The 22,028-nt window shown below is 63.3% G+C and overlaps 4 protein-coding genes across 11 annotated transcripts; 2 read left to right on the plus strand and 2 right to left on the minus strand.

Annotated features, from left to right (window-relative positions):
- On the plus strand, positions 1-6,968 carry GAL3ST1 (galactose-3-O-sulfotransferase 1). Of its 5 annotated transcripts, XM_032128251.1 has the most exons (4): positions 22-103; positions 510-732; positions 3,550-3,683; positions 4,784-6,968. In XM_032128251.1, the coding sequence occupies exons 3-4, from the start codon at positions 3,559-3,561 to the stop codon at positions 5,931-5,933; spliced, it is 1,275 nt and encodes a 424-aa protein (XP_031984142.1). In that variant the 5' UTR covers positions 22-103; positions 510-732; positions 3,550-3,558; the 3' UTR covers positions 5,934-6,968. The 5 variants fall into 5 exon arrangements, with proteins under 5 accessions (XP_031984140.1, XP_031984142.1, XP_031984139.1 ...); XM_032128249.1 differs by lacking the exon at positions 510-732 and having other exon boundaries at positions 1-103; XM_032128248.1 differs by lacking the exon at positions 22-103 and having other exon boundaries at positions 310-732.
- Positions 6,969-8,374: 1,406 nt separating this feature from the next.
- On the plus strand, positions 8,375-11,122 carry LOC116453173. Its single transcript, XM_032128334.1, has 5 exons — positions 8,375-9,027; positions 9,509-9,689; positions 9,825-9,919; positions 10,496-10,590; positions 10,688-11,122. The coding sequence occupies exons 1-5, from the start codon at positions 8,889-8,891 to the stop codon at positions 11,120-11,122; spliced, it is 945 nt and encodes a 314-aa protein (XP_031984225.1). The 5' UTR covers positions 8,375-8,888.
- Positions 11,123-11,540: 418 nt separating this feature from the next.
- On the minus strand, positions 11,541-14,100 carry MTFP1 (mitochondrial fission process 1). 4 transcript variants are annotated; one of them, XM_032127738.1, is made up of 5 exons: positions 13,482-14,100; positions 13,371-13,427; positions 12,412-12,539; positions 12,116-12,339; positions 11,541-11,744 (listed from the first exon to the last, which is right to left on the minus strand). In XM_032127738.1, exons 1-5 carry the CDS (start codon positions 13,702-13,704, stop codon positions 11,669-11,671), a joined length of 708 nt encoding a protein of 235 aa, XP_031983629.1. In that variant the 5' UTR covers positions 13,705-14,100; the 3' UTR covers positions 11,541-11,668. The 4 variants fall into 4 exon arrangements, with proteins under 4 accessions (XP_031983629.1, XP_031983631.1, XP_031983633.1 ...); XM_032127740.1 differs by lacking the exon at positions 13,371-13,427 and having other exon boundaries at positions 13,561-14,100; XM_032127742.1 differs by lacking the exons at positions 12,412-12,539; positions 13,371-13,427 and having other exon boundaries at positions 13,561-14,100.
- Positions 14,101-14,191: 91 nt separating this feature from the next.
- Positions 14,192-19,135, minus strand: SEC14L2 (SEC14 like lipid binding 2). Its single transcript, XM_032127735.1, has 12 exons — positions 19,026-19,135; positions 17,099-17,174; positions 16,972-17,015; positions 16,754-16,813; positions 16,464-16,652; positions 15,688-15,783; positions 15,462-15,522; positions 15,305-15,388; positions 15,076-15,182; positions 14,861-15,000; positions 14,607-14,776; positions 14,192-14,508 (listed from the first exon to the last, which is right to left on the minus strand). The coding sequence occupies exons 1-12, from the start codon at positions 19,077-19,079 to the stop codon at positions 14,378-14,380; spliced, it is 1,212 nt and encodes a 403-aa protein (XP_031983626.1). The 5' UTR covers positions 19,080-19,135; the 3' UTR covers positions 14,192-14,377.
- Between the last annotated feature and the right edge of the window lie 2,893 nt (positions 19,136-22,028).

The raw sequence follows: 22,028 nt of genomic DNA on the forward strand, positions 1-22,028 counted from the left end.
GGGAAGCTGAGGGACGATGAAGTGGAGCCGATGGTGCGTGGCCAGAGTGCCCCAGCGATCAGGTCACAGGGACGGGGTGCGGGAGCGAGCTCCCCAAGCCCAGGTAAGCTCCGGCTGCGGGAGGTGACGGCCAGGCCTTGAGCTGTCCCCCGGGACAAGGAGGAGGACGGAGGCTGGCGAGAGGTGGGTGCCACCGCCCAGGGCCGGCCGTCGTCACCCAGGGCCGTGGGGCCAAGCCAGGCTGGTGGCAGGGAGACGAGGGGCCGGCAGTGGGCCCCGCAGGGACAATGTCCCCGTTCAGGCCGCGGTCACAGATGGAGACAAATGTCCCCGTTGTTCCCGGCGCGGGCTGAATGGCTCCTCTGTGCCCCGGCAGTAGGTGGGGAGCCCGGTGGCTCGCGGTGGCCGCAGGCACCCAGGGCCGGCCCCGGGGAGCCGGGCAGTGCCCGGCCGCAGCCCTGCGTCCCCCCGCCAGCCGCTCCCACTCCTGTCCCGTTCCCCCTTCCCAGGCCGGCGACCCAGGCTTGCTATCCCGGTGATGCCATAAACACCGCGGTGCAGTGGGGAGGCTTTGGAAAAGCCGGCATTTGCGGGGAGTTGCCCGGGAAGAGCTTATTCCATGTCGGAGCAGCATCGGCACCCCCGCCCCGTGCCGCCCGCTCCCCCGGCACCCCGGCCAGCGCAGGAGAGCAGAGGCACGGCCCAGCGCCAGCGGCGCAGGCAGAGGAAAAGGTGATGGATACTGGGGGGGTCGGGATGCTTGGGGGGTGGTGGGGTGCTTGGAGGGTGGCAGGATGGTAAGGGGGCAGCAGGATGCTTGTTGGCTTGCTTGGGGGGCAGTGGGATGCTAGGGGGGCAGCAGGATGATAAGGAGGCAGTGGGATTCTTGAGGGGATGCCTGGAGGATGTTGGGATGCTGGGGGGGACAGCAGGATGCTCAGGAAGCAGCTCTATGGGGCAGGATGCTGGAGGAAATTGTGTACCCGTGGGGCACAGAGGGGACAGGAGGGTAGGAAGCACCATGCCTGTGTGGGATGAGGCCTGTGGAAAACTGTGTGTCCAGGGACTTGTGGGTTCAGGAGCAAGCAGGTGGATGCACCTCGTGTATGGCAGGGGTTTGGCCCTAAAAAAAATGGATCCTGTCGGGAAAACCCAAAAGCAGACTCTGGGATGCCCCCAGGGAGATGGGGAGCTGCTGGGACACAGAGATGGGGCTGCAGAGCTGCGTGGCCTGGCCTGTCCAGGGGGTAACTCTTGAGGAAATGGTGGGTGCAGCCGTGTTCTCCGGCTGGGAATCTCAGCCGGCTGGCGCCGCAGCCACCCCCACCTGTGGGAGCCTCAGGAGAGCACCTGGCGCACCACATTTCTCATCACGAGCTATTAATAATTAAGCTGCTCACTGAAGGCAATGTCAATAGAGTATTTGGCTGGGAAGTGTTTGCCAGAACCACCCCAGGGAGCCAGGCAGGGTAGAGTGAGGCATCCCCTTGGCATTCCAGAGCTCTGGAATGGGGTGCTGTGTGGTCCTGGGGGCCTGGTGGGGTCCTGTAGGGGTCTATCAAGATCCATTTGGAGCCATCTGGACTCATTGGGATCCATTTGGATTCATCAGGGGGGTTCACGGTGCCATTTCGCTCACTCCTATGGGGTTGGTGCCAGCTCTGCTCCCACCTGGCAGCACCCACAAAAGTGGGTGTCTCCCTGGCCCTCTCCAGTGGCTTTTCCAGGTGGTGCCAGGTGGTGCCAGTGATGGAACCACAGCCACAGAGTAAAAGCAAACTCCACCTGCTCCTGGGCACATGGAGCTCTCTGGCATTCACACCCACACGGCGGTTTTGGGATACAGTCAGAGCCACCTGCTCCCCCCGTGCTGACACCGTGCACCCCCACATCCACATGAAAACCACTCGAGAAGAGGCTGGATGCACCAGCCCTGCCTGATCCAGTGGTCCCGGCTCCAGGGGAAGTGGCGGCGGGGAGAGGGGCCCGCTTGGATGAGCTTTTCGGGTGCCCCAGGTGCCCCTCTCGCAGCTCTCCCCCCGTCCGCGGCGCTGTGCCCAGCACCCGGCCGCAGCCCGGGGCTCCGGTTGCATTTTCCATTCATTATTCATCGAGCTGGAAATCTCGGCAGCACGAGGCGATCCGACCCGGGGGGGCCGGAGCGGGGTAGCGGCGGCAGCGGCGGCACCCCGGGATCGCCGGGCGCCGGTAACCGCGGGGCTGGGGGTGAGCCGGGAACCGGGGGGGCTTTGCCTCGGGGGCTCGGGGGGTTGGAATCTGTCGGGCTGTGATCCACGGCTCATCCCAGCGGGATTTTATCCCGCCGGCATATCCGCGGGAGGGCTGAAGCGCTGAGGGGGCGATGCGGGGCAGGGGTGGGGGGCCAGGGGGGTTATTTTTGGGGCTGTTTCTCAGTGGGAGCGCAGCCAGCCTTGGCTAAAGGATTCCGGAGGATATGGAGCAGCGGGAGCTCGGGCAGGGGATGCTGCTGCCGCCGCTAAATGGGGGTGCAGAGCCGGTGGGGCTCAGCCCTCAGCTCGGGGGAGCTCCCGGGCGCGGGGCTCTGCTGTGGGGGCCTGCGGTCACGGGTGCCGTGTCCCCGTGTCCCCGTGTCCCCGTGTCCCCGTGTCCCGTGTCCTGCCGCAGGGGACGGCCCTGCTGCAATGCGGTGTCACAGTGAGGGTGACCCCCTTGTCCCGGGAGAAGGGAGGGGACAGGGATGGGGGGCACGAGGGGAGCGCTGGGGAGGGGGCAGCGGGCACAGGGGCTCTGTGTGTGCGTCTGTGTCTGTCCGTGTGCACACGTGTGTGTGTGTATGAGCACGGCTGAGGTGTGTGCGCACATTTTGTGTGTGTGAGTGAACGTGCATCGATGTATGTGTCCCTGTGCACACACGAGCACGCGTGGGGACGGGAGTGTCTGTGTGTGCCCCTGTGTGTGCCCCCAGTGTGCGTGTGTGTTGTGTTTGGGGGTGCCATCCTGCCCCGCACCCCTTTGTCCCCAGCTCCGTGTCCCCAGCCCCCACCCTGGGCCAGCCCGAGCTGCCACAGCCGGAGGGGCCCCCCGAGCCCCCATTGCTGCAGGCAGGGCCGCAGAGGCCGCACTGGGTGGGTATTGCAGCACCCAAACCATCCCGAGCGGCTGCAGCTCCTGCTCCAGCCTGCAGATTTTCCTGGGAAAATGCATCCCAGCGCCCTCAGGGAGCTCCCTCCGGTGCTGGTGGTGTCCCAGTGGAGGATGCCCACTGTGCCCCTGGGCTGTCCATGGCCCAGCTCCCCCTTCCCCCAGTCCCAGCCCTGCAGCGTCTCCCGCCGAGCTTGGGAGTCACCCTGGGAGTTTTCCTAGAGCAGGCAAAGGTTGGCTGGGCGGGCAGAGCTGCTGGGCCTGGGCCATAGATATGCTGTGCCCATGGCTGGGACATGCCAGGCGCCAGTGAGGTGCTTTCCCGGGAATTGCCATGCCCGTGAGATGTCCACGTGCTTCATTCGAGCCACACACCCACCCCGTGCCCGTGTCCCTGGCCCCAATGTCTCTCCTCTCTGGCTGCAGGTGACCAGGATGCTGTGGCATGGGAAGCCCTGGAGGTCCATGTGCAAGGGGCTGGTCCTGGGGACCCTCCTGACCAGTTTCATGTTGCTGCTCTACTCCTACGCCGTCCCCCCGCTGCAAGTCAGCGTCACTGAGTGAGTCTGGGGTCCCTGCGTGTCCCCCCTGCAGCTCAGCCTCCCTGTTCCACACCAGGAACCCCCAACTGGACGTGGGGGACATGGAGAAGGCCCTGGGGCTTTCCAGGCCCTGGTGGCTTCACACCAGGATGTCCCCTTCTTGCTAGGGGAGAAGTGGCCCCCAACTCCCCGGGGGGCTGGGGACACACCCTGGGGCACTCACTGCTCCTGGGTGGAAAGAGGAGGGAAGAGGGAAGGGAGAAGAGAAGGGATGAGGGGAGAGGAATGGGCAGAGAGGAAAGAAGAGGAGAGGACTCGAGTCTCAGGTTCTTTCACTGCTGGAGCTCTGCATAGCTCAGCTCCCAGCCATGCCTTGTAAACAAGGTCCATGTGCAGGTGCCTCATAAACCTGGTGCTGACCTGTGCCGTTGGATAGGATCCTTATCAAAGATCAGTTTGGCGAGTTTGTTACGGGTGTCCAAAGTCACCGAAATCTGTGGGCTCTGCTCACTGCCCCAGGCAGCTCAGATAACACACATTGTGTCCTCATGTGCTCATGTGCAGGGCTCATGTGCACGGCCCGTGAACTCATCTGTGGGGCCAGGCTCTGGGATTATTTCTCCCTCTGCTGAGGGCTGGATCCTTCAAGGTGTTGAGAGGTCCCAGACCACAGATCCCATGAGGGGCTTGTGACTCCTATAAGGGGTTGAGAGCTCCCTGGCCCCCACCATGAATCCTATAAGGGGTTGAGAGCTCCCCAGGCCTCCTCCATGGATCCTACAAAGGGTTGAGAGCTCTCAGACCCCATAAAAATGTTATCAGCTCCTCTCCATGGAGTTGTGGCCATGGAGAGCTCCCCTTAATGCACTTTTTGGCATCACCTTCACCAGGATCACCATGGCCATGCCCATGGAGACCCCCTGCTCTATTTCCATTTGCCACACCTGTTCCCATTTCCAGCACCCATTCCCAGGTCCAGCAGCTGTCCCCTGGTCCAACACCCATTCCCAGGTCCAGCACCCATCCCTAGATCCAGCTCTTCCACCACAGAATATCCCAAAGCCTTCAAAGTGCCAGGGCCACTCTCACCGTGGTGTTCCGCCTCTTCTCCCACCCAGGATCCCCATCCCCTTCTCCTGCTCCTCCCGCCTGTCCCCCGTCCAGGCTCCATCCCCGTCCAACAGCACGGGCAGCACCTCAGGGTGGAGCTGCCGGCCCAAGCTCAACGTCATGTTCATGAAGACCCACAAGACCGCCAGCAGCACCATCCTCAACATCCTCTTCCGCTTCGGGGAGAAGCACCGCCTGAAATTCGCCTTCCCCAACGGCCGCAACGACTTCTACTACCCGTCCTTCTTCGAGCGCAGCCAGGTGCAGCACTACCGGCCCGGGGTGTGCTTCAACATCATCTGCAACCACATGCGCTTCCACTACGAGGAGGTGCGCAAGCTCCTGCCGCCCGATGCCACCTTTGTGACGGTGCTGCGGGACCCCGCGTACCTCTTCGAGTCCTCCTTCCACTACTTCGGGCCCGTCATCCCCCTCACCTGGAAGATCTCGGGAGAGGATAAGCTGGACGAGTTCCTCCGGGACCCCCAGCACTACTATGACCCCAATGGGTTCAATGCTCACTACCTCCAAAACCTTCTGTTCTTTGACTTCGGCTACGACAGCAGCATGGACGCCAACAGCCCGCTGGTGGAGGAGCACATCCAGGAGATCGACCGCCGCTTCCACCTCGTCATGTTGCTCGAGTACTTCGACGAGTCGCTGGTGCTGCTCAAGGACCTGCTGTGCTGGCAGCTGGAGGACGTCCTCTACTTCAAGCTCAACGCCCGCAAAGGCTCCACTGTGTCCCGGTTGACCCCTGAGCTGTACGAGCAGGCAACCGCCTGGAACCTCATCGACGCCAAGCTCTACCGCTACTTCAATGCCACCTTCTGGCGCAAGGTGGAGGCCTACGGGAGGGAGAGGATGGCCAGGGATGTGGCTGAGCTGCAGCGAGAGAATGAGAAGATGACCAGCATCTGCATTGATGGGGGCCATGCCGTGGATGCCAGTGCCATCCAGGAGTCCTCCATGCAGCCCTGGCAGCCCCTGGGGGAGAAGACCATCCTGGGGTACAACTTGAAGAAGAAGATCAGCAAGAAGCACCAGAAGCTGTGCCGCAAGATGCTGACGCCCGAAATCCAGTACCTGACTGACCTGGGGGCCAACCTCTGGATCACCAAGCTGTGGAGCTACGTGCGGGACTTCCTCAAATGGTAGGGGCTGGCAGGTGCCCCGCTCCCCTGGGGAAGAACCAGGTGCTTTCATTTTTCTTACTCATGGTTCTCTTGATTTGGAACTGGCTGGAGGCTCTGGAGCCTGGGAACTTTTGGGGGGATCCTCCATCACCTTCCTGCAGAGCCCCAGCTTGGGCAGGAGAGCGGAGACTGCCTCCGACAGCGGGGTCAAGGACTGGGGCCTCAGGGGTGGTGTTTTCCTGCAGGATCCACTTCTTCCTTCCCCACGGAAGGGCTGGAGGAGGGATTTGTGAAGGATGTGGCCTCGTCACAGCGGGAGCAGGACATCTATCACCAGGTTGCTGGGTGCAGGCAGGGATGTGCTGGGATAGCAGTGGCAGACGGTCCCCTTGCCCGGGGTGGGCAGAGATGCCCACAGGGAACTCGACCCTCCAGGGGCTCCTCAAATCACCCTGCTGGTTTTGGGGTTGTGAGAGCGTCAGAACCTGCTGCACTGCTCCAGCCCATGGGTGTGATGAGTGCAGCACCTTCTCAGCCCGCCCACAGCCATCACTCCATGGCAGGCTGTGACCCAGGGCCACCCGGAGCCATTTGGAGATTGGGAAACCCACCCCAAAAACCCCAGCCTTTATCAACAAGTTCCCATGGCAAAGGGCACCCCCTCCCCGCCCCCCATCATCCTGGTTAGAGGGCCCCATGGCCCACAGGGGACATCCCAAAAGGCCAACATGGTCTGGTGACAACTGGCGTGGGGAGGAGATGGGAGTGGGTGCAGTGGGACTGTCCCCGTGATGCCATCCTGGGCACAGTGGGGATCCTGAGGGCAGGGGGACGGCCCCCCCCAGTCCCCACCGTGCCTTGGGGACAAACCTTGTGCGTCCCAGCTGGGCTGGATGACACTGGTGACACCGCGTCCTGCTGAGAGTGGCCCTGGCTGGGCACAGAGGTGGCACCTGTGGCTGAGCCTCCTCCCCAGCACAAGGACCTCCTTGTCCCCCCACCTGTGTTTGGCTCCTTCTGTAAAGACCAGAAATAAAAAAACAATTTACTTTTGTAATATAGTTGTATATTTGGCAGTTTTTAACATAAGGATGGTCCAGCTGGTCTCCAGTCGTCTCCTTCTTCTCCAGGATGGGATGGATGGGGTGAGGATGTCCTTACAGCCCCAGCAGGATGCTCAGCCAGTCCTTGCTCCTTCTGGGAGCTCCCCAGGGCCCTGGCACCACTGTCCCCATCACCACTGGGGGTGGGGGGCCCCGTGTCCCCCAGGCAGTGCCGAGGAATGAGACCCCAGTGCGAGTGGGGTGCCTGGGTCTGTCCCCAGTGTCCCTTTTGGGTGCTGGGGGACATCCCCATGGTGTGCAGATGCCCCCAGGAAGATCTGCTGGCTTCCCAGGGACACCAGAGCCATGGGACAGCCATCAGTGGTGACAAAAGCCACTCGCGTCACCACGTCCCAGCTCCACTGTCAGTGGCGGGCACCCCATTTCAGGAGTGGCCATGGGACTTGCACTGGGACTTCTCCACGCTCCCTCTGCACCCAGGCCACCAGGTCAGCCCACTCAGAGGAGGCCTGTGGTGGGGCGTTGAGGCTGTGGTGGGGACACCTGAGACAGGCAAGACCCAGGGACACAGGCACTTTACCAGGTCTCTGTCCTGGCTGTGACCAAACTGCTGCTCCCAGGTGGGACATCCTGTCCTGGAGAAGCAGGACTATGATGGGACAAGGAGGGGTACTGGGGCCTGGGGCTCGATGGTGGGACCGGGATCATCCATGGGATCATGACCATGGTGGGGTCAAAACTGTGGTGGGCCTAGGACCATGTGTCTCACGAGTTGGGACCAGGGACATCCAAGGGACCAAGGCTGAGTGATGGGACCAGACCATGTGGTGAACTGGGACCAGGGCAAACTGGTTGGACCAGGACCATGTGCAGGAATAAAAGAACATAGTGGGACCAGCACCACGCACAGGGCCAGGACTAACTGGTGGAGATGGGACCTTGTGGTGGGATCTTGGTGAAGACCAGGACCACAACAGCTACATGGGTGACCAGCACCACAGCTGGGAACAGGACTGATTGGTGAGTATGGGACCAGGAATAACTGGTGGGTATGGGATCATGCTCAGGACCACCTGCAGGACCAGTCTGAATGGTGGCACTGGGACTGTGGGACAGAATGGGGACTGGAAGATGGGCACAGACTCTTGTGGTGGGACTGGGAAGGTGTGGGGGGTGGGACCAGCCCCAGGTGTGGGGCTGCCGGTGGCTGCAGAGACCAAGCAAAGCCCCCCCCCCAACCCCATCAGTGCCAGCTGGGGCCCATTGACACCCAGCCCCAAGTCCTTAAAGACCCCCAGCTGGTGGGGTGGGGATACTGCTTACTGGGGATGGAGCTGTGCTGGTTGGTGCTGGTGTGTGGGGCTGTGCTGGGGGTGGCAGGTGAGTGGGGCTGGGACCCTCCTTCAGTTCCCCCACTGGTTGTACTGGAGGAGGTGGGTGGTGGGTGCCCCTTGTTTTGCCCAGTGCTGGTTCCTGATGGAGACAACCTGGGGGCTGTCCTGATGGAGAGGAGCCTTCCTAAAATGATCCCAAGCTCTGAGGGTTGGGGCAAGGGGCTGCCAGGAGCTCCCCCAGGTCCTAGCAGGGCTGGTGAGACCTGATTGGGCTGGTGGGGGGATGAGAGGCACTGGTGGAGTCTGTGGCTGGTGGCAGTGGTGTCCCACTCCATGGGCAGCTCCTGGTCTGTCCCCAGCCCTGGTCAGGGTCATGGTGCTGGGAACACTCCTGGTGAATTCCTGCTGGGGTGGGGCTGGGGACAGAGGAGCCCTTGATGTGCTCCTGGGTGCTCTGCCTGCCTTTGTGCTGCTGCCACCTGTCCCCAACAAGTCCTGGGGATACCTGAGGACCTAGATGTCCCTGCTGTGTCTGGGACATGCTACTGCTGGCTCAGCCCTCCCCTTGCAGGGACCACCATGGCTCCAGCTGCCTCAGAGCCCCCTGGTCGCACGATGACAGCTCCAGTGATGTTCTCAGGCATGGGGACAGGGAGGGTTCCTGCTCACCCCCACTCTGAGGAGCCCATCATGAACTTTGCCTTGAGGCTCCTGGATGGTGAGTGCTCGGGGGGTGAGACCATGAGATGGGTCCAGCCAAGATCCTTGGGCTCAACCAGCAGCAGTCAGTGCCTTCTCCTGGCTCGCCCCAGTGCTAGGACCACCAGGAAAGATGGCTGTCCCTGCAGGAACTCCCCCCTGTCCTTGTGGAGGGTGTAGGGCTTTGGATGGTGGTGCTTTGAGATGTTCCCAATCCTGTGCCTGATACCACAATGGGGTTTGGGGGTCAGCTCTGCCCCTGATGGGTGACATGGTCCCTCTCAGCTCCATGGAGGGGTCCAGGAAGGTGCTGTAGCTCTGGAGAGCAGGGAAGCCAGGCCTGGGGGGCAGAACCAGGACAGGGGGTGGGCTCTGAAAGGGGGAAGCTGTAGGGATGGGGGCTAAGACACTGGTGAGTGGTGGTCTGGGATATGTCTGGTGTCCCTGTCCCTGATGGGACAGCCTTAGGGGTGTCCCACTGAACCCACGCATCTCCTCAGAGGATTCCAGTGCCACCGAGAAGCTGCCAGTGCTCAGCCCCGGCTCTATGATCCACTTGGAAGCCAGTGTCCACTTCAGTCCCAGCATCTCCGTGAAGATCCACGTGGATCAGTGCTACGGGACCACCACGGAGCAGCCAGGACACTCCAGGAGGGTCTTCATGGTGGTGAACAGCCGTGGGTCAGTGCTGGTGGGGCGGGAAGTAGGGGCTCCTTCACCAGGTACCCTGGGGTCCTGCAGGATGTCCTGATGGAGAGGGACGTCCAGAGCCTGGAGACAGCCCCAGAATGTCCCTGTGTCACTCTCCTGCCACAGATGCCTGCACGGGGAGAAGCTGGGGAATGTGTCTGTCCAGCACCAGAGAGGGGGGTCTGTCCTCCAGCTCTCCATCCCAGCCCCCACGCTGGAGGGTGAGCCCGAGGAAGAGCAGGTGAGGTCAGGATGATGCCCTTGATGGTGAGATGGAGGTCCTAGGGAGGAGGATGACCTGGGCGTCCCAAAGCGTCCCTTCTGGGATGTTCTGCTCTGGCTGGGGTGGCCTCAGCCCCACGAGGTTGTGTGGAAGGAGAGCAGGGTCCCTGAGGAAGGATGTGGTGTCTCAGCAGGTCTACGTGCACTGCCTGCTGATGGCATGGGGACAAGGACTGGCCACCAGGTCCTGCTTCTACAGCCACGCCACAGCCAGGTACGCTGGGTGCCCTGGGGCACAAGCACCCCATGAGTGTGATGGGTGCAGAACCCACTTCTGGGGCGGGGACCCACCTGGGAGGACCGAGTCAACTCACTGCGGTTTAAATGCCACCTCTTATTCGATGGCAGCTGGTGGCATCGCTGGTCTCAGCTCCCTCATGCTGCAGATGTGTTGGGAAGGTCCTTCCTGGGGGACATCTCTGGGTGGCACCACGTGGGACTTGTGGTGGAGTCTGGGGACCCCTAGAGCCGCCCCCCCCCCCCCCCCCCCCCCCCCCACTTCTCTCCTCTCCCAGCTGGCACAACGCGGAGGACCCTGCCCGGAGTGCTGCGTGCCACTGCTGTGACACTGGCTGTCCCCCTGCTGACACCCTCCGTGGAGACACGCCAGGTACTGGGGGTGGGACAGGGTTGGCCCCACATTGTTTTGGGGTCTTGGGAGGGCTCCTGGGCCTGGGATGGACTGCATTGGAGATATCCTCCCACAGCATTCCCAGGAGAAGGGGCACTCCACTGGGAGACAGTTGGACCAGTGCTGGTACAGGAAAAGGTGCCATGGTACAAAGGTGAGGGACACCCCAACCCTCTGCCATCTCCCCAAAACCCCCACCTCTTGTGCTGAACCCCCCTCTGACTCCCAGGTGTGTTCTTTGCCATCCCCAGCGCCATGCCAGACGGTGAAGAGGCTCCTGCTGGCCGGGCTGGCCCTGGTGGGCAGTGCCATGCTGGTGGTCGCTGTGCTGGGGGGGCTGCTGGGGCTGGCCCTGACCACCTGGCGCCTGGGCAGACCCCGGTGGGGACAGAGGCCACCAAGGCAGAGGTGTCCCTTCCAGGTTGAGCTGCAGAGCGTGGTGGGAGCCCTGGTCCTCAGGGAGACTGAGAAACAGGGCGAGGTGGGACCAGAGCCCCTTTCTCCTCAATAAATGCGGTTTTGTTTTCTCTAAAGCTTCTCCTGGTGGTAGCATGTGGATGCCACCAAGGGATGGGGACATGCTACTACAGTGGCGAGCCACATCTCCAGGTTCTTCCAGGTACCTGGAAATGTGGCTTCCAGGTGTTGTGGCACTGTCCCAGCCTGTGGTGCTGGAGCTGGTGGCTCCTGGCTGGGTGGATTTCGTGTCCTTGGAGACCATGGACATGGTGGCAGCTCCTTGGATGTCCCATGAGGCTGTGGAGATGGAGAGGTTCCAGGGTGGGACCAGCAGGGCTGCTCTGAGCGGGTAGAGACCTCTTATCCCATGGTGGAGACCCCCAAGGGGTTAGGACCCACCCAGACCCATGTGTCCCCCAGGACAGGACATGGCCTGGCTGTGGTGGCACCTCAACATCACCCATCAGGGCTCATGTTTGAAATGGTTTATTAGGACCAGTGTGGGGCAGGGTGGCCACTCTGGGGGTCACCAGAGTGAGGGGTCACAGTAGGTGGGTCACAGCAGCATGCTTCAGTTTCCCCAGAGCGTGCCAGGTGCTCAGTGGGACGTTGGGGGCTCTCCTGGTGTCCCATAAAGCTTGCGGAGGCTGGAATCCATCAGGAAATCCACAGTCCTGCAGCAGGAGAGGGCATCAGTGGAGTCCCGGGGGGGGTCTCTGGGGCAGTGGATGTGATGTGGGATGGGTGGGGCTGTCCTTAATATCCCTGAGACAGCAGCGCCACCAAAACCAGGTTTAGCACAGCCTCACTGTGCTAATCCCAGCTCAGCTCCAGATAATCCCCATCCTGGCAGGGACATGTCCTGGCTGGACCCCAGCAAAGTCCCTCTGGAGCGGAGACAGCCCATCACCACCCTCTGCTCCCAGCCCCAAGCCCGTACTGGGACCAGCTCCCCAAGGAAGACAAATGCGCTCCATCCCTCTGGGATGTGGGGATGGGGTGGTGGCACCCACCTGTCCCCCCGCCCCAGGGGTGTCCCCGTTACCTGTCGATGGGGGTGATGATGAGGGGGATGGCAGCCAGCCCCAGGGCAGTGGTGGTCCAGCGGCGCACCGGCAGGGGCCAGCGGGTGAGGGACCCCAGCAGGGCCAGTGAGGCGGCACAGAGCCGGTTGATGGTGAAGCCAGGGATGGCCACCGAGGCCAGGCTCTGCCACACGAAGGTGTCCACCACGGCCACCCCCACCCGTGTAGGGTCCTGTGCGTGGGCCTGGGGGGACACAGGGGTCAGTGGAAGGGTGAGGAGGGAGTGGCTGGGGGGATGAGGAGGGGTGGCACTCACAGCAGCGGCTTTCCGACCCTTGTCAATGGCGTCGGCAGTCACGTAGGCGGTGGCCACACCGTAGCTGGCCCACACCACCGGCACTGGCACCAGTGGGCGGAAGGACTCGCCCACCTCGTTGGCATAACCTGAGGGGATGGTAGGGTCAGGGACTGTGTCCCCATGTCACTCTGAGTCTCCCAATGTCACTGGATGGATACTGCACAAGGGGGTGTTTGGAGTGCCTGGGTCTCCTTGGAGCCCACTGCCACCAGGACAGCTGGGCTGGGGGTGACTGCTGCCAGTGCTGGTGTCTGTGACGGGTGCCCAGTGCTAGTGATGGCGCCCGGTTCTGGTATCTGTGTCTCTGCCCAGTGCCCATAACTGGTCCTGCTACCCAGGGTCTGTGCATGGTGCTGGTGTGCAGTGCCCAGAGCCAGGGCCCGCTGTGTGGTGCTGATAACCAGTACTAGAACTCTTTATCAGTGCCCAGTACTCGGTGCTGGGTGCCGGTGCCCCGTGCCCGGTATCACGGACCTAGTGCACTCACGGTACCAGCGCTGGGTGTCAGTGCCCGGTGCCCAGGGCAGTGCGGTGTGTGGTGTCGGTGCCCGGTACCCACCGCAGTGTCTGGTGTCAAGTTCCTAAAACAGTGCTGGGTGTCAGTGCCTGGTTCCCGGTGTGGTGCCTGACGTCGGTACCCGATACCAGTGGCGTGCCCAGTGCCCAGCACTGCTGCCCAGTTCCTGGTGTCAGTACCCACTGTCACTGCCCGGTTCTTGGTGCCAGCACCTTGTGACAGGGGCCGGTGTCCGGTATCACGGCCCCGTTTGCGCAGCCGGTACCCGATGTCAGTGCCCCATACCCAGCGTCAGCACCCCTTGTTTGTGCTGCCGGTACCCGATGGTCCGTGCCCAGATCCCGGTGCCGGTATTTGATGTTAGCGCCCAATGTCAATGCCCAGGTCCCCGTGCCTGTACCCAGTGTCAACGCCCGGTGCTGGTACCCGGTTCCCGGTGTCAGTGCCCGGTTCCCGGCGTCAGTGCTCTGTACTCAGTGTCAGTGCCCGGTGCCGGTTACCCGGTTTCCGGTGTCAGTGCTCAATGCCAGCGCCCGGTTCTCGGGGTCAGCGCGCAATGCCGGTTCCCGGTGCCGGTTCCCGGTGCTCACCCAGGTATCGGACCCACGTGTCCCGGTAAAGGTCGGGCTCCTCCTGCCCCATGGCGCGCGCCACCGCTCCCGCAGCATGCCCCGCCCACCTTCTACGTCATCAAACCACGCCCACAAGCTGATTTGCATAACCACACTCAGCATACGTCACTCACCCCGCCCCTCCGCGCCGCGGGATGGCGGCGGGGGCGGGACCTGGCCGAGCACGTGACCCCGCGGCCTCCGGTCACCGGGGCGACGGGGGCGGCTGTGGGGCGGGGGGGCAGTTACGGGTCTGAGGGACAGTTAGCAGGCTGAGGGGACAATTGTGGGGCTGAAGGGTAGTTACGGGTCTGAGGGACAGTTAGCAGGCTGAGGGGACAATTGTGGGGCTGAAGGGTAGTTACGGGTCTGAGGGACAGTTAGCAGGCTGAGGGGTAGTTACGGGTCTGAGGGACAGTTAGCAGGCTGAGGGGACAGTTGTGGGGCTGAAGGGTAGTTACGGGTCTGAGGGGGCAGTTGTGGGGCTGAGGGGGCAGTGATGTGCCTGGGAGCAGCTGGGGCGGTCATGGAAATAGGGGGCGGTTATGGGGCTGAGGGGACAGCAGGGGCAATTCTGGCTCTGGGGAGCCACAAACCGGACCAGACCCCGCTCAGTCCATCCCTTTACTCGCCACCCCAGGCAGCAGCAGCGGTGGGCACAGGACCCACATAAGGCACAGAGTTTGGGGGGGCTGTGGGCGCTCGGCCCCGTCCGGCCCCGCTCGGCCCCCGCCTCAGTCCGGCAGCTCCATCCTCCTGCGGGGCCATCCTGGGGGCGCGGTGCAGCCCGGGGGGCTCAGGGGCTGTGGTTGGGGGACTCCTCCTGGATCTGCTGTGCGGAGGCGGTGTCGGGCAGCAGCACCTCCACGCTGTAGCTCACCTTCTTGGCGTGGAGGAAGCTGTAGGTGTTGTCGAAGCGCAGGACGTCTGCGGGGGGACAGGGGTGTCAGGGACACGGCGGGGCCAGGGACAGGGGGAACGGCCCGGGGGTCCCCCCAGCGCCCCGGGGAGGGCTCGGCACTCACAGATGCCGGGCGTGGAGCAGGTGAGGGAGCCGTCCTCGGGCACCATGTGTGCGTTGTAGCGCTGGTTGGGGAGCACCTCGGTCATGTCGCCCGCCCGCTGCCGCTCCCCGACTTTGGTCTTCAGGTACACCCCGAAGCCGATGTCAGCGCCCTCCGAGCGGAACTGCCACCTGCAGGGCACAGGGGAGCTGCTGCGGCGGGGCGGGGACACTGCGGGAGGCACCCGCTCCCCGCGGCGCGGAGCCGCCGCTCACCTGAGCACGCAGCCGGGGAAGAGGATCTCGTACTCGACCTGGTGGGACGAGCCCCGGTTGACCACGACCGAATGTTCGTACTTCTGCGCCAGCTGGTCCCGCACGTAGTAATGCTGGGGCACGTCCCCGCCGTAGTTGATCTGTAAGGGATGGAGGATGTAGGGGTGGGGGAACTGCCCAGATCCCCTAAAGAACCCAGCGGGGGCTCTTCCTACCTTGCTGGAGCACTTGGGGTCCCCATCAGGGTCCACCAGCGTCCCCCCGTACTCCACCGGGATCTGCGCGGGGTCGATGTACTTCTGCAGGACCTCCTTCCAGTTGGCTGGGGGGAGGACAGTGAGTTTGGGGGGGCTGTGAGTTGGGGTATCCCCCCTGGGTGGGGTGACAGCAGAGGGGGGATGTGTCACCCCAATTTGGGATGCTCCGGGGAGGGTCAGGACTCACATCCCAGCACCACGACCTTCTTGCGCGTGTCCTCGCTCAGGAAGTGCTTGACCAGGTTGTAGGCCACGGGGAAGAGCTTAGGGGCTGGGGGTAGTGGGAGGCATTAGGGGGTGTCAGCACCCAGATAAGGGGAGCAGGACCCCAGGGCCGAACTCACCCTTCACAATAAAGAGGCGCTTGAGCGACTCAGGGTAATTCTCCTCAAACATGGACAGGATCTGCAGGATGGGGGAGCTCAGGTCACCCATCCCAGGCACCCACCAGGACCCCACCCCAGAACACTGCGGGGTGCAGGGCACTGCAGGGACCTGCTCCTGCATCATCCCAGGGATCAGCCCAGATCCCTGTGGTCCAGCAGGAAGGGGGTGGGAAGGAACCCTCACCTCCCCATACGTGTCCACAGCTGGCTTCCACAGGTGCTTCAGGCCCAGGCCTTCACAGTCATACACCATCATCACCATCTCAATCTTCTTGCCCAGCTGGGACAGGAGGATGGGGGGGATCAGGCAGGACCCACGGGGAGGTCCAGGGATGGGGTGGTCCCCAACAGGCTGGTCACCCCAGCCACAGCCTCCTCCCAGGCAGTGGCGTGGGGAGAAGGGGCGTCGTGGGAGCTGGGACAGGGACACAGGCTGAGGGACAGTGGGGACATGGACTGGTGGGGATGGACAGGATGCAGACTTGCGGGGTGGGAGGATGAACCAGAGATGGACATATGGGGTTGGCAGGGACATGGTCTGTGGTGGGGTGGACAGGACATGGACTTGTGGGGCTGAGGGAGAGGGACTGGACATGGACCTGTAGGGCTGGCGAGGGAGGACATTGGCTGGGAGAGATGAACCAGAGACGGACATATGGGGCTGGGCAGGACATGGGCTGGCAGGGACACAGGCCGAGAGGGAGGGACAGGACACGGACCTATGGGATATATAGGGCTGTCAAGGACATTGTCTGGTAGGGATGGACCAGAGATGGACGTATGGGGCTGGGGAGGACACTGAGTTGTGGGAATGGACATGGACTTATGGGGCTGGCAGGGATCTATAGGGCTGGGGAAGATGATGACTGGTAGGGGCAGACCAGATGTGGACACACGGAGCTGGCAGGAACATGGTCCCACAGGTCTGTTGGGGCCAGCGGGGTGTGGGCAGGTTCGCACCTTTTTACTCTGCTGGTCACACTCATGCCGGAGTACTTCACAATCCCGGAACTTGTTCTTGAGCAGGTCCTGCTTGGAGGCGGAGAACAGCAGCCCCTTGGCGTCCAGCGGCCCGACGATCTCGTACCACACCGGGCTGCCCTCCCGGTCGTAGCCGCACATCCCGCCGGACATGTACTTCCGGATCACCTGCAGGAGCACGGGGGGCTCAGGGCACCTCACACACACCCTGGGGGACTCAGGGGGACGATCCCCTCCAGGGCCACCCCCGGGAGGCCAGGGACAATCACCTCAGGTGGCTCCCAGGCGATGATGTTGTCGGCATCCATGTACTTGCGGACCTCGATGTGCTGCAGGGGGGGCAGAGTGGGCCAGGGTGAGATTTGGGACCAGGTGAACCCCATGGGCAGGTCAGCCTTGCTGGGGCTGGTGGCCCAGGGCACAGGGTCCCACGCCAGGTATGTCCCAGCACAGCGGGGTCCCCACAAAAGCAGGGTGCCCCTCTCACCTTGCGGAGCATCGCCTCCGCCTTGGGCAGGTCGAAGCTGCGCGCTGAAAGACAGCAGAGAGCTCAGCCCCCCGCCAGCCCCCGGGGGGCTCCCACCCCACCAGGGCTGTCCCCACTTCGGGGTTACCTCGGAGCCATTTCAGGAGGAAATAGTCGTCCTGGGAGGGCAGGGAGGGCAGCACGTCCTGCAGCTTCTCCCGGAACTGCGGGGACAAGAGGGACGGTTGGTGAAGGGATCCCTGATCCTCCCCAAAAACCCCAGGGCTGGAGGTTTGTCCCTTCCTTGTCCCCACAAAACACGCCAACCAGGACTGACCGGGTGAAGGGTCACCCTGTGCCCTGTCCCTGCCCCATATGCAGCCGGGATCAGCGGTCACCTGGCAGGGGACCGTCCCCAGGCTGGCTGCCATGCTCTGGGTGTCCCCCAGCCCTTGCGTAAGGTGTGAGTGTGGGCTGTCACCACCCTGCTGCTCTGGGGGGTCCCACAGGGACTGGGTGAACCAGTCCCCTCCAGCGGTGTCCTTCGGGATGGATGGAGGCGGTCACTGCGTGTGCCCCTGCTCCAGTGACACCCCAGTGGGCCACAGCCCCCCTGGCACAGGCAGGAGGGTGTCGGGGCGCAGGTCGGGGTTTGTGGAAGTTGGGGTGTCCTTGGAGGGGGTCCTGCAGGGACCAGGCAGACGGGTCACCCCCAATCGCATCCTTGGGATGAAGGCAGTCACCAGTAGATCACCACATGTCCCCCTGTTTCAGTGACCCCCCAGTGGGTCACAGCCCCATGGCACAGGCACAAAGGTGTTGGGGTGCAGGACTGGGAGGTTTGGGGGATCCAGGGTCCCCTCTCCACATGGCCCCACTCACCACAACCAGGCTATGGCCCAAATCTCCGTACCAGCCGAGGCCCTCCCCTTAATGAGCCTGATTAGCTTATCTCCCGCTGCATTTAGGGGTAATTAAACCCGGGATTAGCTCCTTCACCCTGGGACAAAGCCGGTGGTGGACGAACGGGTTCGGCCGCTCGCCTCCCTCACCCGCCTGGGACACGGCTGGCACGGGGCACGGTTTGGGCTCCGTGCCCCACGCCTGCCCCTGCCCCCCGTGCTGGCACCCGGCGGGGTCATCGCCCGCCCGTGGAATGTGGCTGGGTCCGAAAGGCAGCGATAAGATAAAGGCGCGGGGGTGCCCTCGTGGTAGGGGTGCACTGAACCCCGATAACGGCTGGCACCCAAACACGAGGGGCTGGCAGAGGTGGCCGTGGTGGGTGACAGCCATCGGTTCTGGGTGTCCCCGGGCCCGCAATCCCCGCGGTCGGGGGAGGAAGTTTTCCGGTCCCATGGGAAGGATGGGAGAGGGCTGTGGGGCTCGGCGGTGCCCAGTCTGGCGGGACACCCGGGATGGTCCTTCCCTGGTGGGCAGCACCACGGGGGGCTCAGCCCGTGGGCTCGGGGTCCAGGGTGGGATGGAGGTGGCAGAAGACTCCCGTCCCAAGGGCCTGCAGTGAGGCAGGAGGGTCCCCAGTCCCGGGGAAGGATGGGAGAGGGATGGGGACCCATCAGCGGGATGGTCCGGCCAGCGGGACCCCCAGGACCCACCCAGGACAATCCTGCCCTGGTGGGCGGTGCCACAACGGGGCTCAACCCGTGTGTTTGGGGTCCGGGATGAGGGGTGGAGCCAGCGGGAGCCTCCCGGGGCCGGATTTTGGGGGCGGGGTGGGGGCTGAAGGCGATGGGACCTCCCCGAGGCCAGGAATCGGGGTGAAGCGGGTAGGTTTGGGGTGCGGAGCCCTCCGGAGCCCGGAGCGGGAGTGATGCCGGTGGGTTTGGAGTCCGGGATGGGGGGGCTGGAGGAGGCGGTAGGAGCCGGCCGGGCGCGGGGGTGATGCCGGTGGTTTGGGGTGCGGCGGGGGGGTGTGGAGCCCCCCGGGGCCGGAAGCAGAAGTGCCGCCCGTGGGTTTGGGGTGCGGGGTGGTGGTGATGCCGGTCCCTCGGCGGATGCGGGCGCGCATCGGGGTGGCACAGCCCGGCCCTGGCCCTGGTCCCCCCGTCCCAGCTCACCTGGGCCAGCACCTCCGCCTGCCGCGGGCTCAGGTCCCCGACGCGGCCGCTCATGGTGCGCTGCGGGCGGCTCTGCCCAGCTCCGGCGGCCGTGAAGGCTCCGAGCACCTCCCCGGGACCGCCCCTCGCCCCGCCCGGCCCGGCCCGGCCCGGCCCGGCCCCCCACCCACCCCCGTGGCCTTGGACCCTGGCCGGCCGGTCAGCGCCCGCCGCCTCCCCCGGATCAGAGATGCGGGGGGTGATGGGGGCTTAGGGGATATGGGGGCACAGAGGGGCTTGGGGACTATAGGGGAGTATGGGGGTATGGGAGACTTGGGGGGTTATGGGAGCTGTGGGGGTTTTGGGGGCACATGGAGACATGGGAGATGTGGGGGGCATGGAGGGTTATGGGGGCATGGGGAGCATGGGAAATGGAGGGCTATAGGGGTATGGGGGCTATAGGGGATATGAGGGCATGGGAAGGCACAGGGAGGCTTGGGGACTATAGGGGAGTATGGGGGGTATAGGGGCTATAAGTGATATAGGGGTTATGGGGGACTTGGGAGGGTATGGGATCTATAGGGGATATGGGGGTATGGGGAGTGTGGGGGCTACTGGAGGTGTGGGGGCTTAGAGGACCTTGGGGTTATGAGGGACTTGGGGGGTATAGGGGCTATAGGGGGTGTGGGGGATATAGGGGCAAGGGGCACCTGTGGGCTCTGGGGGCTGTAGGGGACATGTGGGGTATGGGTGCATGGGGAATATGGGGGCACAGGGGGCCTTGGGGGGCTTGGGAACATAGGGATTTGGGGGGCAAGGGGGAGATGAGTGTAGGGGGCTCTGGGGGTTATGGAGGGTACAGGAGGGTGGGGGGGCCCTATGAGAGTTTGGGGGACACAGTGGGGTAGGGGGGGTGTGGGAGGACATTGGGGTATGGAGGGAGATGTGGGGCAGGTGTCAGGGAGAGGGGATGGGGACAGTGATGGGGACAGCAACAGGGATGGGAGGTGGGGACAGAGGTGGGAACAGGGATGGAAAGTGGGGCAGGGACAGGGTGAGAGTGGAGGGGGCAGGGTGCCAGGTAGAAGGGACAGGGATGGGAGATGGGGCCAGGGTACAGACTGAGGGCTCAGGTGCAGTGATTGGAAGATGGGGATCAGGAGCCCGATGCCCATGGGGCTGTGTGTGTCCCATGCAGCCATGGATGTCCCACAGAGCCCCGTGTCCCCCATGGACACATGGTTGTCCCAGAGAGCTCTGCATGTGCTATGGAACCATACGTGTCCCCTGGGGCTGTGGATGTCCCACAGAGCCATCTGTGTCCCATCTGTGCCAGTTCCATGGAGCCATTTATGTGCCACAGAGTCATACATGTCCCTTGGAACTGGGACCCATAGATGTCCCATGGAGCCATCCACGTTCTGTGGACCCATAAGTGTCCCCTGGAGCTGCAGATGTCCAGGAAGGCATCCATATCCCACGAACTTATGGATGCTCCACAAAGCCATTCCCCCCTCTCTGTGGGGCAGCTCTGGCAGCAGCCACCCCCAGGCTCCATTTTGGTGTCCCCCCCCCCGAATCTTCACAGTCCCCACATCCGTGCTCGCCATTCCAGGCTGGTTCCCGAGCCAGCAGTGCTCCCGGCTGTTGTTTATGGCACATCCAGACCCGTTGCAATCGGGATGTTTCACTGTGTGGTTAAACCGGCTCTGGCTGCGGCCGTGGGAGGAGGCACCGTGCCCATCCTGTGATTAAAACCCCGCACTTACAACACCGATGGGGACACAAGGGACACGAGGACACACCCAGACCCGTCCCACGGCATCCTGCAGCCATGAGAACTGGGTTCCACAGCCCCGAGTCCCGTCCCCACCATGGCCCCTGCCAAAAGCAGGTCAGCCTGGGCCCATGCCGTGGCTAATCCAGCCGGCAAATCCCCCTGGTGGCACATGTGCTGGGTACACGTGGCCGGAGCAGGGCCAGGATGTAGCACCCGGGGGTCAGGATGTGGCACTGGAGGCTGCCTGGCACCCGCCAGGATGGGGGTGTTGAGGGGTGTCCGGTGCGGGGGGCAGTTGGGTTTTGGGGTACTTGGGTGTTGGTGTGTGCCCATGTCCCTGCCCGTGCCATGGCTGTGGGTGCATGGATGGGTGCCATGTCCCTGTTCCCTCTGGCTATGTCCCCCAGAGCACATGTGTCCCTGTGTCCATGCATGGGGATGTGGTGGACACGATATCGGTGTCCCCATGCCTGTTCCTGTCCCTGTCACTCTCGTGGTGACAGTTGGTTTCCTGGTCCCTGTGTCCATCCCTGTCCCTGTCCTGCTGCTGCTGCGGTTCCCATTCTGGTCCCAGCCCCTGTGCCTGTCTTGCTGCCGCTCCCAGTCCCTGCCCCTGCTCCTCTGCTGATCCCTGTCCTCCTCCTGGTGCCTCTCCCTGTTCCTGTCCCGGTCCTGGTCCTGGTCTTTGTCCCCATCTTGGTCCCATTCTCTGTTGTTCTTCCAGTGCCTCTCCTTGTTCCTGTTTTCCACTTGCCTCCTGCTTCTGTTCCCATCCTGGTCTCATTCTTGTCCTTGTCCCTGCGCCATCCCTGTCCCAGTGCTGGTTCCCATCCTAGTCTCAGCCCTTGTCCCCGTCTCGATCTCAGTCCTGGTCCCCATTCCCTGTCCCTGTTCCTCTTCTGGTCCCCATCCTCTTCCTGGTCTCCATCCCCATCCTGGTCCCTCTCCCTGTCCCCATTGCCTTCTTTGTCCCTGCTCTGTCCCAGTGTCCAGCTTGGTCATGGTCCTTGTCCTTGTCCCTGTCTCAGTCTTGGTCCCTGCTCCCTATCACTGTACCTCTCCTGCTCTCTGTCTTCATCCTGGTCTGCATCCCCATCCCCATTCCCATTGCCATCCACTCTGCCCCTATCCCTATCCCTGTCCCTGTCCCAGCGCTGGTTCCTGTCCCTGTCCTTATCCTGAGCTTTGTCCTGATCCTGATCCCTGTCCCTGTCTTTATCTTGGCCCTTGTCCCCATCCTTGTC

This window comes from Corvus moneduloides, chromosome 18 (assembly GCF_009650955.1).
Source record: "Corvus moneduloides isolate bCorMon1 chromosome 18, bCorMon1.pri, whole genome shotgun sequence".
In the NCBI taxonomy this organism is placed as follows: domain Eukaryota; kingdom Metazoa; phylum Chordata; class Aves; order Passeriformes; family Corvidae; genus Corvus; species Corvus moneduloides.

Coding starts and splice junctions, on each gene's coding strand:
- SEC14L2 (XM_032127735.1), bottom strand. CDS start 19,079: ATGAGCGGCCGCGTCGGGGACCTGAGCCCGCGGCAGGCGGAGGTGCTG. Junction 17,016..17,098: donor CCTCCTGAAATGGCTCCGAG/GTAACCCCGAAG, acceptor GCTGTCTTTCAG/CGCGCAGCTTCGACCTGCCC. Junction 15,784..16,463: donor GTGACCAGCAGAGTAAAAAG/GTGCGAACCTGC, acceptor CTCCTGTCCCAG/CTGGGCAAGAAGATTGAGAT.
- GAL3ST1 (XM_032128248.1), top strand. CDS start 325: ATGTCCCCGTTGTTCCCGGCGCGGGCTGAATGGCTCCTCTGTGCCCCG. Junction 733..3,549: donor CGGCGCAGGCAGAGGAAAAG/GTGATGGATACT, acceptor CTCTGGCTGCAG/GTGACCAGGATGCTGTGGCA. Junction 3,684..4,783: donor CTGCAAGTCAGCGTCACTGA/GTGAGTCTGGGG, acceptor TCTCCCACCCAG/GATCCCCATCCCCTTCTCCT.
- MTFP1 (XM_032127738.1), bottom strand. CDS start 13,704: ATGCTGAGTGTGGTTATGCAAATCAGCTTGTGGGCGTGGTTTGATGAC. Junction 12,540..13,370: donor GCACCGGGCGTTGACACTGG/GTACAGGCACGG, acceptor CCATCCCCTCAG/GTTATGCCAACGAGGTGGGC. Junction 12,340..12,411: donor AGGGTCGGAAAGCCGCTGCT/GTGAGTGCCACC, acceptor GTGTCCCCCCAG/GCCCACGCACAGGACCCTAC.
- LOC116453173 (XM_032128334.1), top strand. CDS start 8,889: ATGGCTCCAGCTGCCTCAGAGCCCCCTGGTCGCACGATGACAGCTCCA. Junction 9,690..9,824: donor ATGGTGGTGAACAGCCGTGG/GTCAGTGCTGGT, acceptor CTCCTGCCACAG/ATGCCTGCACGGGGAGAAGC. Junction 10,591..10,687: donor CCTCCGTGGAGACACGCCAG/GTACTGGGGGTG, acceptor ATCCTCCCACAG/CATTCCCAGGAGAAGGGGCA.